The sequence below is a fragment of the Martes martes genome (genome assembly GCF_963455335.1).
Source record: "Martes martes genome assembly, chromosome: 9".
In the NCBI taxonomy this organism is placed as follows: domain Eukaryota; kingdom Metazoa; phylum Chordata; class Mammalia; order Carnivora; family Mustelidae; genus Martes; species Martes martes.
In genome coordinates, this window is record NC_137896.1 from 40,616,824 (window position 1) to 40,631,250 (window position 14,427).

Sequence of the window (14,427 nt, forward strand, 5' to 3'; positions counted from 1 at the left end):
AAAATGTCATTTGGGCATTAAATTCTCAGAGAATACACCTGAAAATCCAGATGAAGGAGGTGAGCCTGCTCAGGACAGAGCAGGTCCTTCTCCAGACCCCCAGTATCTGCAAGGTCTGGAGTGTGCCTCCAGGGACAAATGCTCGCAAGTTATTGTAAGTTTAAATTCAAATCTGCAAGCAAAATATTCATTTGCATCCTATCTCTGCCTGCTACAGAAAACTAGGACATCCCAGGCCTGCCTGGGAAGTGCTCAGATGGCTTGACATCTCTTTTCTTTGCTTCTCCACCTTCCAGTAGCCAATAATGGCTTGGTGTGAATACCAGCCTTAGCTTGCTAAGTTGTTGTGATGGCTTGGTTGAGGATCTCTTCCATGTTTCACTCTGCTCCAGGGGCAAGTGTGGGGGCTCTTGGACACGGGGTGGCAATCCCTGTTTCTCTTAAATGCCTCTTAAGTGGCAATTGTCTTCTAGCTCTCCTGTGCTGAGGGCTGGCTTGAGACTGGCACAGTCTGTAAAACGGCTGCCTGATCAGGATTAAGAAGATTTAATCAATGCTTTAGTTTTCCCAGAGACCCTCTTAGGCGCCTAGCTTATAAGGAAGGGAAAAAGCACGGGCAACATGCTTTCGGAAATGACTTCTCGTTCATCTTTTTCTTGAAGGGAAACAGGAAATGAGGAATTTAAAATCTCAATTCTGGCGCACCTCAGTGTTCATTTGGCTAAGCGTCTGCCTTCAGCTCAGGTCATGATCACAGGGTCCTGTATTCGAGTTCTGCATGGGGCTCCTTGCTCAGCGGGGAGCCTGCTTCTCCCTCTGCTTGGGCTCTCTCTGTCTCTCTCTCTCTCAGATGGATAAATAAAACAATATCTTTTTTTAAAAAAGTAGTTCTGGACTGTAGAGGCTGTAGTATCTTTAGCTATAATGAAGATATTGAATTAAACGAGCTTCTAAATCTGGGCCAGCTGTATAAAAGATTGTCCTCTGAAAATAACACACACATACTCACATCCTACCCCCAAATAAAACCTTTTATGAAAAAAAATAATACTGTAAGTATATTTTTGCTTTACCGTTTTATCCCTAGTTTTGTACAAAATTATTTTCTAAGTTGAATGCTTGTCCCTCATCTTGTGAGGTGAGGGCACGCTGTGGGGAGGGAGGAGGAGGAGGCTCTGCTCTGAAATCTTGTCATCAGCCAAGTCTGACAAGGCATCCTGACAGAGACCATTATTCTAGAAACAATGATGGTGGTGGTGGGGGGGGGGGTTGAATCTTATGAAAGAGACACCAGCCCCAAACACTAGAAAAAGCAGCAACCTATTGTCTGTCTCTCCTCACAGCAAGTAAATCCTTGCGGCCAGGGAGTTTTTTGTATTCACGGCTATATCTCTTATGCCTGGAACAGTGCTCAGGAAATATTTGTTGACTAGATGGGAGCTGGGTATTGGCACTTCAACTTTGGTGATTTCTAGCAGTGCTCTTCTTTCCATGGGAAAGATTCCCAGAAGCAGGGAGAAGGGCAGTAACAAGAGCCTCTAGCTTTCTCCTGTCTCTACCCAGGAGAATTTTGAGACTGAATTTCAAATGTCCTAGAGGGTAAAAACAACAACAACAACAACAAAAACATGGTTCCATTCTTTCCAACTCACCTATGTCCTCCTTTCCACATTTGCTAGGGTCTAGATATGGTCATGGCTCATGTGTTCCAAACCGTATCTGCCTCAGACGCGACTTCTGGAAATTCTATCATGCGTGATTTGTAAACTTAAGCGTCCTTGATTTATCTGGTCTATAAATCCACATGTTTACTAATCGGATTTGTTTCAAGGAACGTTCTGTGTCCTAAGGATATGGATCTCTCATCTTCAGCAGATTCCTCTAGTTAGAACCTCTTTGCTCCTAAGTGGAAAGAATATGAAAATGGAGCCCAAAAACATGGTTTTAAATGATTTAAAGTTCTCATAGTTCTTTCCACAATTCCCTGCTAGGGCAATATACCACAGCTAAAATGGCTTTACTGATGGTGGACTGTTTGGGATATCATTTGTGTATTAATAAAAAAAAGAAAAAGACATTGAGTTTGGGTCTCTTTGGAAAACCAGATGCAAATTAGCCCCTGGATCCCGGGAGCTGTTAGGAAAGCAGAGGAAGGAATGGTGGGCACCTTCCCATTGGCCAGGGGGGGGACTCACCCAGATGTCTGGCTTCCACATAAAAGACAGGAACCACTGCAGTCAGTTTCCACTTCCAGTTAAAGGACGACAGCAAAAACAGCCAAAAAAGGAAGATGGCCAGACTATTATTATTTTCCCTCCCAGGTCTTGTGGCCCTATGTGCCGTGCATGGAATATTTATGGACAGACTTGCTTCCAAGAAGCTCTGTGCCGATGACGAGTGCGTGTGTAAGGACATTTTTTTATGCCTTTTATTATCTTTCTATTATAGAATTGAAAAAAAAAATCCACTAACAGCTGCACATCTAATTGGGCTTTAAGTGAATCTTCTCTAATGTGTAGGTCGCTAGCTCTGTTTCTCATGTTTCTGTACCTTTGGTGTCTTACTATGGAGAATTCACTTAGTTAAGATTCTCAGCTTTCAGACCTTGGCTATATTACTCTTCTTGAACTGAATGGGAACTATAAACTGGGAATTACTGTTCCTTTCTGATTTCCTAGTTTTCTGATATGCTTGGCCTTTTTATTGTTAGAAAATCGAGGAGGGGCGCCTGGGTGGCTCAGTGGGTTAAAGCCTCTGCCTTTGGCTCGGGTCATGATCCCAGGGTTCTGGGATCGAGCCCCGCATCGGGCTCTCTGCTCAGCAGGGAGCCTGCTTCCTCCTCTCTCTCTCTGCCTACTTGTGATCTCTGTCAAATAAATGAATAAAATATTTAAAAAAAAAAAAAAAAAGAAAGAAAGAAAATCGAGGAGACTGGGGGCGCCTGGGTGGCGCAGTTGGTTAAGCATCCGACTCTTGATTTTGCCTCAAGTCATGATCTCAGGGTCATGGGATTGAGCCCCGAGTCAGGCTCTATGCTCGGCGGGGAATTGGCTTCTCTCTCCCTTTTCCACAATTCCCCCTCCCCATGAGTTCTCTCTCTCTTTTTCAAATACACAAATAAATCTGGAAGGAAGGAAGGAACGAACGAACAAACGAACTAAATCCAGGAGACAAAAATGTAGTCATTTCAATGTTTCTTTTCTTCCAGACACTATTTCTCTGGCCCGTGCTCGAGAAGATTACAATGCCCCAGACTGCAGGTTCATTAATGTTAAAAAAGGACAGCAGATTTACATTTACTCAAAGCTGGTGCAAGAAAATGGAGCTGGAGAATTCTGGGCTGGCAGTGTAAGATGAGATCCTTTAAAATATACACACATCTTAACATAGGTTGCTCTTAATGTTTTCTCTCTGATCTACCTCCAATATATTTCAGTGTTTGGAACAAGCTCTTAAGAACAATGGAGAGGTTTAGATGCAAGTGTCGAAATTCACATTTTGTTACATTTTGAAGAAAAAAAGAAAATTTCATAACAAAACCAAATGTAGGTTTATGTGATGTGTTGTCAAGACCTAGTCAACCATGTGGGGGCTTGAACATCCCAAAGAGCTTGAAACTTACTCAAAAATGTTTGCACGGATTTGCCAAGGAAAAGGCATGTGTGTTGGCAGTCAGGCTCCACTTCAATATTTTAAAGGAAACTAACACTATCTTTGGTTCCAGAGAATCTGCTTTCTTCAGTGAAAACCAGCAGGGGGTGGACCCTAGGGAGGGATGAAGCCGAGCTGGTTTCCTGTTCTCATCTGCAGCCCCATAGACAGACTCTCAAGGAATGAACGATTAAATCTTAAATTCACTCCACTATCTGTGCATTCAAATTTTTAACTGAGAAAGACCAGTTCTTTAAAATAAAAGTATCTATTTTGTTCTTAAGAAAGGTACTGACTGAGAAACAAACTGAGGGTTTTGGAGGGGAGAGGGGTGGGGGGTTGGGTGAGCCTAGTGGTGGGTGTTATGGAGGGCAGTATTGCATGGAGTACTGGGTGTGGTGCATAAACAATGAATTTTGGAACACTGAAAAGAAATTAAATAAAATTTTAAAAAGGGAAAAAGAAAAAAAGAAAAGTACTGACTTTGTTTATGGGTTCCAAAAAGATTTCAGGTGGCTCACAAGATTGCATGAAATAAAGGAATGCCCAGTGAGACCGGGAAGACGGGGCCACGGGGGAATAGAGATACACTTTCTGTGGGTTGACTCAGTGGCTGTGAATGAGCTTCAAAGTTGGATCTGAGGCCCCTGGAACCCAGAATGAAAAAGCGAGACATTGCAATTCTGTAATTCTGATTCACAGCAAATGCGAGCCCAGAGGGTTGCTAGAAGTGGACCCCCATCCCCAATACCCTGACTGTTACTCTTCTGGGCACTCAGGTTTATGGAGATGACCATGAGGACGAGATGGGCACCCTGGGCTATTTCCCCAGCAGCTTGGTCGAGGAGCAACACGTGTACCAAGAAGCCACCAAGGAAGTCCCCACCACGGTAAGTGTCTCAGAGTAGGCCAGAGATGGACTCAGATCCTGGACTAATGCAGGCAAGTGTTAAAAATGCATCATATCGGGTGCCTGCGTGGCTCAGTGGGTTAAGCCTCTGCCTTCGGCTCAGGTCATGATCTCAGGGTCCTGGGATCGAGCCCTGCATCGGGCTCTCTGCTCGGCAGGGAGCCTGCTTCCCTTCCTCTCTCTCTGCCTGCCTCTCTGCCTACTTGTGATCTCTCTCTGTCAAATAAATAAATAAATAAAATATTTTTAAAAATGCATCATGTCGGGGCACCTGCATGGCTTAGTGGGTAAAGCCTCTGCCTTCAGCTCAGATCATGATCTCAGGGTCCTGGGATCGAGCCCCTCGTCGGGCTCTCTGCTAGGCAGGGAGCCTGTTTCCCTCTCTCTGTCTGCCTGCCTTTCTGCCTATTTGTGATCTCTCTCTCTCTGTCAAATAAGTAAATAAAATTAAAAAAAAAAAAGCTTTAAAAAATGCATCATGTCACTTACAGGACTCACTGAACAACCCCCTTACTTGCCGTGGAGGCTTGCCGAGGACAGGGCGGTTTGGTTGAGGCGAGCATTGACACCTATTCCCTCTGTTGAAAGGTTACTGAACCCACCCCCTTTTGTTTTTAGATACAAGTTATCCTAGAAAGGAGTCCATGTCACAAAGAAAGAAAGGAATATAGTATTCACCGACTCTCAACTGATGGTTATATTTATTTACTAAAGCACCTGGGCTGGGAAAAAATTAGCACGTGTATTTAATCGAATCAAAACATTCTGGAAAAAAAAATCTTTGGATGCCTTGTTTCTGTGGTAGATAGATTCTACTTACGTTTGAAAAAAGGAATTATACTCTTTCCAATGCCCTGGGGTCTTGCAAACCCCAGAAGAGACATAAAAGATCCCCTTTGAGCTACGTGGCAAGGTGATTGTTTTGAAGACATTCTCCTGGAGCTAATTGCTGCATGAAATAACTTCAAAACATTGCCCAACCCACACAAATGGGACTCACTTGTCATCCCTTCTGAGCATGGAGCTTGAATGTGTCAAATAACCACCAATTAAAAGTGTATTTGAGAACTTTCATTTTAAGTAGTTTTTGACTTGAAGTGATAATTATGTCATACTTTTGGGGGTTCAACCTTATTTTAAATCCAGATTTCCCTTTGATGACCTATGATTTTTTAACAAAGAAAATGCATTTGTTTTCTGGTCCTTGTCTGCTCAGTTCAACCTTTTCCTTTTCTTTTCTTTTCTTTTTTTTTTTGCCTTTTTTCCCCAGGATATTGACTTCTACTGTGAGTAAGAAATTAGACCTGCAAATAAAAAGGAAACACCAAAAAACATAAACAGTGAAATAACAACAACAACAACAAAATGTGTCCCTAATTCCTGACTTTTGTTTCAAGGCTTTTTTATCCTTACAGGAGGGCCGGGTCTTGGGGGCCAGTGGTGGTAGATGAAGGGGTAAATTCTGTTCAGTTCTCTGCTGGCCTGGTCTTCCCACCACCTGGAGGGCAGGGCGATGTTTGGCTCAAGGGGGAGAATTGAAAGCAGAAATTCTTTTTCAGCCTAGAGAATCCTCTCTTACACAGGAATGCATACAGAAGACGGTTCATTTGTATTACTTCTTTACTGTAATTCTTGCCAGTTCTTTGGCTCCTTATACAAACTTGATAGGTGACAGGTCTTACTTTGGACATGCTGTTTTCTAATTATTTGTATTACTGGCCATTGGGAGTGTTATAATGTACCCAAAGGGGCCATATCCTCAAGGAATATGCCAGGATTGTTGTTACTTTTAATATTTGATGCCTTTGAGATGTGAAACTGGTGCGAATGGACGAGCTGTTTGGACTCATAGATATTGGACTCTGCCTCTTTCTCTTTACTTTTAAGTAAGTATGTGTGTCTGTAATAAGGGAGGAGCAGCTTATGAAATATTTGTAATGGGATAGTTTCCCCTTTGTAAGTGCTGTTACTGTAAACATTTGAGCTTCCAATCAAGAGACAGGGGGAAAAAGTCTGTGGGTTATTTTTCTACTTCTCTTTCAACTTCGAATTTCCTCTTCCTGTGCAAAGTCCCCGAGTCAAGGATGATGTGGGAAGAAATCTGGTGAGGAGGATTGGTGGTCCCAATGGACGTACAAGTTTCTCTACATTTAATTGGAAATTTACTTTGATTGTTCATTCCTAGTATAATTCTTTTGATGTAGTCATGAGTCTGTTTACATGTAATTAAAATGCCTGTACTCAAAAAACCTGACAATTTCTGACTTAAAAATTGTTTTAAAGCATTTTTCACCTGGGGGCGTCAAAAGTCTAGAAGGAGCTTGGAAATGAGGTTGGTTCCTCAGTTTTCTGTGATCTGTTCATCCCACCAGGATGAGGAGGAGAGCATTTTGGACAAGATGGAGACTGGGACTCCAGGGTCATTTTTCTAGCTGTGTCCACTATGATTTGGGATGAATATATTTTTGCCAAATTCTGATGAGGTTACATTATGTGGAATGGTACCCCCCAAAAGCCCCCCAAACCCAAACCCATCAGTCCACTGTCTCTGTCTTACTGCACGCCATAAAATGTTTCAGGCAGCAACTAGGATGGTCAACACAATTTAAGATAAGAAGCATTTATCCTCTGTTTCTATCTGCCTCTCACTTTCTGGCTCCCCCATTTCAGGTACCCCATTATCCCTCAAGACACCCAGCATCCCTATGACACCCTTTGTCTGCCAAAGTCCCCATCTGTCTGGCCTCATGCTTCCAGCTTTCCTCCCTAAGAACAGGGCTTTGGGCTACCTTCCCTCCTGGCCACACCGGCCTCCCCTTCACCAGAACCAATCTCACCCAGGACTTTTGGGGTCCCTGATTTGTTTCCATCTTCTGGGGGCTGAGCTGCATCACCAGAATGGAAATACCTGTAGGGACTTTAAAACACCAGCTAGCCCGTCAGATGGCAAAGGGCCATCCCTGGTCCAGCAGCTGCATGGGCCTCACTTGGGTGCTGGTTAAGAAGGCAGAACCCACTGAAGACTTTCTGAATCACAATCTGCATTTTTTCACAAGACCCCCAGATTGGAGATTCATGGTTGCATGGGAGGGAAAGAGAAACCACCTTCTACCCTCGTTGCGTCTCTGGCTGGGCCTAGGAATTAAACTGACATAGACAGATTACCAGGAGGAAAGCAGGTGTGTTTAATTTCATGTTTTTACATGGAGATTGGAAACTTCAAAGGGAAAATGAAGACCCAAAGAAGCCGTTAGAGTCACGTACTTATATACCTTTTTCGACAATGACCAACAAATTGTGGGACGTGACAAGACAAAGTGGCTTGGGCACAGGGCAATAAATCATGGGGCATTGACTAGGAAACATACAAGGAGAGAAGCGGAAGATAAGGGTGATGGCAGAGGGTTAGTTTGCATGGGTGCCTTCCAGTGCTGACTCCCAGGGCCTGGGGATAAGAACGTCCCCTTCCCCGCACACCGGGGGCACCTTCCTTATGGGAAATTTTATAGCCTGTTTTTAGGTGGAAAGGGGGTAGATCAGAGCCCCTCCTGTGTCTGCACTTTCTCTCCCACCTTCAGCTCAAAATAATCAATACACCAGAGGATATCTTCTGGGGTAGTATGTTCTGAATCCCTTGGACATTAAAGGTTATAAGCAACACTCATTTTAGTCCTCTCCTCTCCTCTGACACATAAAGAAATAAATGGAAAAAATGAGAGCACCTGGGAGTTGAAGCAGCTCTTCCAAGATTGAACAGGCAGGATTTCCACATTCCTAAACCAGGACCCCCACACCCACCCCATTTGTAGGCACTGGCTTAGTGTCTACAGACCTCTACCTTCGAGAAAAGGGGGCCAGAGGGTGGAGAAGTGAGAGTCTGGAGGACAATGAGGTCTCTTGGGGAATCTTCCTTCCCACTATGACCAAGTGTATCTTCTTCCTCTAAGAGGTTCTCAGTTATGGACGTTGTGCTTTGCAACCTCAGGAGCTCCTGAGAAATCTGGAACCAGGCCCTGGGAGGGCATGGGGAGACTGGGAAAGAGGTAGACCACTCCAGATGGGTAGGGGGCCATTTCCTGAAGGAAGGGACTTACACATGAGGCTTGTCGTGGGCGGCTGCAAGACGAGTGGGGGACCTCTACCGACTCTTCATGTCCAGCTCGAGGGTCAACTGGTGGTCATGTCCTCTCCATGACCTCCCCCAACAGACATGAAAGAAAACAAAAAACCCCAAACAACTAGGTCTAGGGATCCCTGAGGGAACTCCAGCTTGTAGGTTTCCTCTATACTCCCAAGCTGAGGCTAGGTGTGTGTGTATCTGTGTAGCATTTCATTTTTCCATATAGTTGTACTGTTTCCTCTGGAAACCAAGGCTTTTACCATCCCTTATGTATCTACAATGGAATATTCCTCAGCCATATAGGAGAATGAAATCTTGACATTTGCAACTACACAGATGGGAGTATCAGGCTAAGTGAAATAAGTCAGTCAGAGAAAGACAAACACTCTATGATTTCATGCATTTGGAATTTACAAAACAAAAAACAGAAAGAAAGAAAAAAAGAGACAGACTCTTTTTTTTTTTTCATTTTTTTTACTCTTTCTTCAAAAAAACAGACTTTTAACTATAGGGGACAAACTGGCGGTTGCCGGGGGGAGGCAGGTAGAGGGCTGGGCGGAAATAGGTGAAGGTGAAAAAACTACACTTACCGTGATGGGCATTGAGTTTGTCTGGAATTGTTAAATCACTATACTGTGGCCCTGAAAGTAATAATAATAATAATAATAATAAAAGAATTTCCTCATCCCTGACCTCACAGAACACAGGAAACAATATAGGACAGTGGATTCAGGAGCCAATTTAGGGCAAATGGTGAGACTTGGCCTCGAGCAGAGCTATTCAAGGGGTTACCAAGGCTAGACGAGAAAAGCTCTGAAACTCATCCAAGGTGAAACAGTCAGGGCAGGGAAGACCCAGCAGGCAATGAAATGAGATGAAATCTTGTTTAAGGGAACTGTGTAATTGGTGGCTCAGAGAAGTAGGGTGAGCCCAGAGCCCAGGGCAGCAGGGAACAAGGCAGGCTGTCCATTTCTTTCAGAGCTGTTGTTCCCTATGTGTGTGCGCTTGAGTAAGGTTCTGACCGTGCTACACCTCCTTTCTCTTGGCTATTGATGGGGTTCACATCATCTTCCTTGCTGGGTTGTTGCAAGGCTTAAATATCATATGGGGTGTGAAAGAGAAGACGGGGGCCCCCGAGATTGGGACCCTTAAGTGGCAGCCAGTATTATCTGACTCGAGAGGGTTGAAGGGAGAGTGACCTTCCCTCAAGGAGCTGTGCAGTTATCTGCGGGAGGCTTTGTGGATAAGAAATTGTAATTTCCCATTCAGACCATCTGGGATTTCTAAGCCAAAGATATTTCCAGATTGCATGCTTTTTTGTGTGTGTGTGTGTGTGTGTGTGTGTGTGTGTGTGGTTTCATTTATCAAACAAAAACAAAAACAAAAACAAACAAACAAAAAAACACCTGAAATTACCTGAAAGAATCCCAAGTCGTTCCACTGGCAACCTGGTGACAAGGTGTGGCGTGTATGAGTGTAATTTTGAAGTCCCAATTCTGGCCACCTCCTTTCATTAACAGCCCTTCATTCTTAATGGGAGGGTCATTTATGTCCCACTGAGGGCCACCACACCTTTTAATAATCATTATATTAGGTTCTCTATATATTTGTTTATCTCTGAGACGTACAGCCCAATGGATGTTAGCACAAAAATTAATCGTATTTGGGCTCGGCAAAGTTGGGTCATCTCATTTACGTCTAGCCATCCCAGCAAGGGTGTAAATAACAACACCTCTCAGGAAAGCAGCCTCATAAGGGGCGCATCCCACCTCGGATTTCCACAGCTTGATGGCACTCGCTCCAACTTCGAGGGTGAGTATGGTTCCTGGCTCTCCTGATGCTGGAAGTTCACATCTCTGGCCAGGCCTTTTGACCCTCCCTTGGAAGAGAGCCTTGTACAGGACCCAAAGCACATGGCGTGAGGAAGAGAGAAGGGCTCCACGGAACACACCAGACACCCACCCGAGACTCTATTCCTTCTCTAAAAAAGTACACACAGGTGTGGAATGCATGCTAGTGAGCCTGAACGGATGGCTACAATAGTGGTTTCTTTAATGTATTTATTCATTATTTTTTGTCATGGAGGAGGAGCGGAGGGAGAGAGAGAGAGGGAGACTTCTGAGCGGGCTCTATGTACTGAGTGTGGAGCCCCAGGCAGGGCTCGATCTCACCTCCCCGAGATCACCACCTTGAGCCAAAATCGAGAGTTGGTCGCCCAATAGACTGAGCCACCCAGATACCCCAGAGTATATGGTTTCTTACTGGCTAGACCTTTGTGATGTTAAATAATCCTGTAATAAATACTAGTGATTTTTATAGTTCCACATAATTTGAATGGGCTACATTTGGCGGGTTCCCCATGTCACGTGGAAGCCAGTGGAGTAACTGTAATGTGTGTTGTTGTAGCCCCGAGACCCCCTGGGCCTCTCACTGGTCACGTGGCCTGATGGCTCAGTCTTCTCTTGTTTGTGTGGCCATGTTCATGAAGCTCTCGCCTCCCATGTGACTCATCTAAGCATGGGAATAAGAATACCTTTGAGGATAATAATAACTAACTTTGGGGGGTAACTATGAGGATTAAATTAAATGAGATACAGAACGTAAAATCACCCAGCACTATACCAGTACACAGTATACAGTGGGTGTGTGATAAATGGTAGTAAAATGAACTTCAAGATGAGAGGTTTTTCAAGCATTTTTGAAACTTTTGAAGAACAACTGTTCTTTCTTTCTTTCTTTCTTTCTTTTTTAAGTGAATGAAAAGTATATCTTTAGCATCTTTTCTTTCTGGAATATTTTGTGTTTTTCCCATGGCTTTCTGGAAGTTGTACGCAGGGCATACTACAAATACTTATCATGAAGATATGAACAAACACGCACACGTACACACATGTAAAACTTGACCGATGCTGTATGTGATGTCTGGGACGGCACAGGTCCCCTGCCATCATTATTAGGGGAATGTCTCTGGTGCTCTGTCAAAGAGACTTTGAAGAAACACCTGGAAGGACAGAGCCCCAGCCCTCTCCACCTTCCAGCCCTTCCTTCCCACATCCTCCTCTATTCTCAGAGAATTTGCAAATGGCAGCGGGCCATGGGGCTCTCTGTGCTATCTGATACCCAGCCAAGAGCGACTTGACTTGACTGCAGATACGTCTTCTGAGTGTTTGTGATGGTGACATCTGCTTGGAATGACTAATAAATAAGTGGCCAGGGATCCTTTTGAGCAAAATCCTTTCAGTCCTGCAGGAACGAGGAACATTGCTCTAATTATCGAGTCTATAGATCTGAAGGACACCTCATTTTCAGAGTACAAGCTTTTGAATTCCTTCCCTTGGCCACTTCCCAGGAGCAAACACCAGCAAATGGCAAGAAAGGACAATTGAAGGCAGGCCTCTGATTATCTCAGGAAAAGTGCTGAGAACTCCTCCCTGCAAGTCAGGCAGCGTATTCCTGCTAATAGCAATTCTTTTGGTTAAAAGCCATACCTCTTATTCAAGAGGCAAGTCGTTGGGAATGCTACTTCTCCTTTCTGCAAACCTGTAAGAGAGATCATCAGAATCCCCAACAGATACTAAGATTAGAAACCCATCCTTTCCATCCCCAACCCTGAACTTCGAAGACCCTTTCCTAACCAAGCCTAGCAAGGTTTTTCAGACTTGCTATGGGGACATGGAGTAAGTGGGGGTGATGGTTGGGATGTCAGGCTTCCAGTCAACTTGACCAGAAACATCCAAGTTGCTGGGGCCCGTGCCCCAACTGCTTTTGTGAAGAGAGTTGGTGTGAAAAATTTTTGAGTCACAGGTGACTTAGTTCATTGTTTGCGGCGTGACTAAATTCAGCTGCGGTTTTTTTCTGTGCAGTCAAATTTTAGAAAACGCTAGCGGATTTCATAAGCCTCACAGAAAGAGAAGTCAAAATGGAGCTGCCTTTAGCGCCCCCGCCCCAACTCCTGACCCTAGATAAATGGAGGCTTTTATTGCCTCTCGTGTTTATTGGCTGAGGAGACGCCTGTGCCCTCCTGGATCCGATTTAATACAGGGAAATATGAAACGCCTTCGTGTAGTATTTAAACAAATCTCTGGAGGAAGTGGGTATTTCAGCTCCGAGTGGAGAGAAGAAATAAAAGCGAGCACCAGGAAGAAAATCTCATTTCTTCAACCATCAGCCTCATCTGTCTGAAATGGTGAGGGGGAAAAAAAGTCAGAGAGAAATTACACAAGCTAATACTATTCCATGTCCTATCCTTGAAATCCAATTTTGCGGACTGTAAAGGCCTTCCCGTGTTACAGTGTCTGACCGCGTCACCTGCAAATACCACCATAGATCAGTAATTTAATCGGGAAAAACGACATATCGATCCGCACGCTTTCGAGAAGCCGCCCTCTAACCCATCATTAACAAAGACAGAGAAGGCTCCCAAGCTGTGATTTAAATATTTTTCTAAATGGAAATGACTTTTCTGTCACATGTGAGCAATTGTTTTAATCATTTCTTCGCCAAGCAGACGCTGCGCTCAAGTGCGTGTGTTTGGGAGGCAGAGATGAGGCCCTGTTACTAACACGTCACCCACAGTCCCTGCCTCTCCTCTTTTCTTGCCCTCCCTCCCCTTTTTCCTCTTTCCTTCAGCAGAGGAATTTATCCTGGCCAAAAGCTTCAGTGGAGGTGGCAATGTTAATCCCTTTGGGGAATTCTGTCAAACTGTGGGGGCTGGGGTGGGGGGACCCCGTGTGGGCTTTGAGATTTCTACAAACCAAAGGCAGAAAGCCTGAGGTGTTGTCCCTGGCTGTCCACCTACCCACCTGGCAGGACCCCGGTCACTCAGGAATTAGTTCACTTCTCTTCCCATCCCCTTGTGGCAAAATGATTTAAGGCTCTTCCCCCCACCCCTGCTCCTAGATTTTCCTTGAGCCTCCTGTTACTACTAATGCCACACACGGATTAGCACACAAAACTTGAGCCTTGACTCCCAGGGGCCATAAGTAGACACACAGGTTTGGGCGCCAGCGTCAATCAGGCCACGAGGGACAGTAGGCAGATAAGGGAGGGAGGGTGGGCTGGGTAGTCTTGCGATGCTGGTCTGTCCTGCAGGAGAAGGTGACTCTGGGTGAGATGTGTCCCCCAGTCCCACTGTTGCCTGAAGCAGGCAGATAAGAACGCCCTGTACACCAGTGTCTTGCATGAGGCTCCCCAGAAGCACAGTCTGACATGATTTGTGTACAGTGATTCATGGAAGCGTGGCTTCCAGGGAAACAGGCAAGGGAGAAGGGAGGCAGAATAGGGAATGAGCTCAACAAGGATGCAACCTCCAGCAAGTTCCTGCAGTGTCCAGCTCCTGCCTGATTCCACCAAGGCCTCGGAGGGCCGTAGGGTACACCTCCGAGGCTGTCTGGACCTGTCAAGAAATCTGAACTTTCTTCTGGCCCATCGTCCATTAAGGCCTGTGGTGGGGCTAATCCAGCCTCAGATTTCCTCCTTGATCATCTTTCACGGACCCTGAAACGTTCTGATGTGCAAGTTAGCTGTAGTGGGAACTTTGGTGGGACCAGGGTGACACCCAGTGGTACTCTTTGGATATGGCACACAAAGAGACATTTCCAGAATTAGTCAGCAACGCCTGGTGTGAGCGTACTACGTAGCATTCAGAATCCTCAGTGTCAGGGCCACCTCCTTGCAGGGTGTGTGTGTGTTGGGGGGGAGACGACGACTCTCCAACCCCACCTCTTCCTTCCAACACGCAGAGTCT

General features: G+C 45.0%; 1 protein-coding gene across 1 annotated transcript; it reads left to right on the forward strand.

Annotated features, from left to right (window-relative positions):
* Positions 1 to 2,290: 2,290 nt before the first annotated feature.
* Positions 2,291 to 5,855, forward strand: OTOR (otoraplin; the record flags this gene model as incomplete). The annotated part of the gene is made up of 4 exons (XM_080814378.1): positions 2,291 to 2,405; positions 3,209 to 3,348; positions 4,431 to 4,541; positions 5,832 to 5,855. 4 exons carry the CDS (start codon positions 2,291 to 2,293, stop codon positions 5,853 to 5,855), a joined length of 390 nt encoding a protein of 129 aa, XP_080670504.1.
* Between the last annotated feature and the right edge of the window lie 8,572 nt (positions 5,856 to 14,427).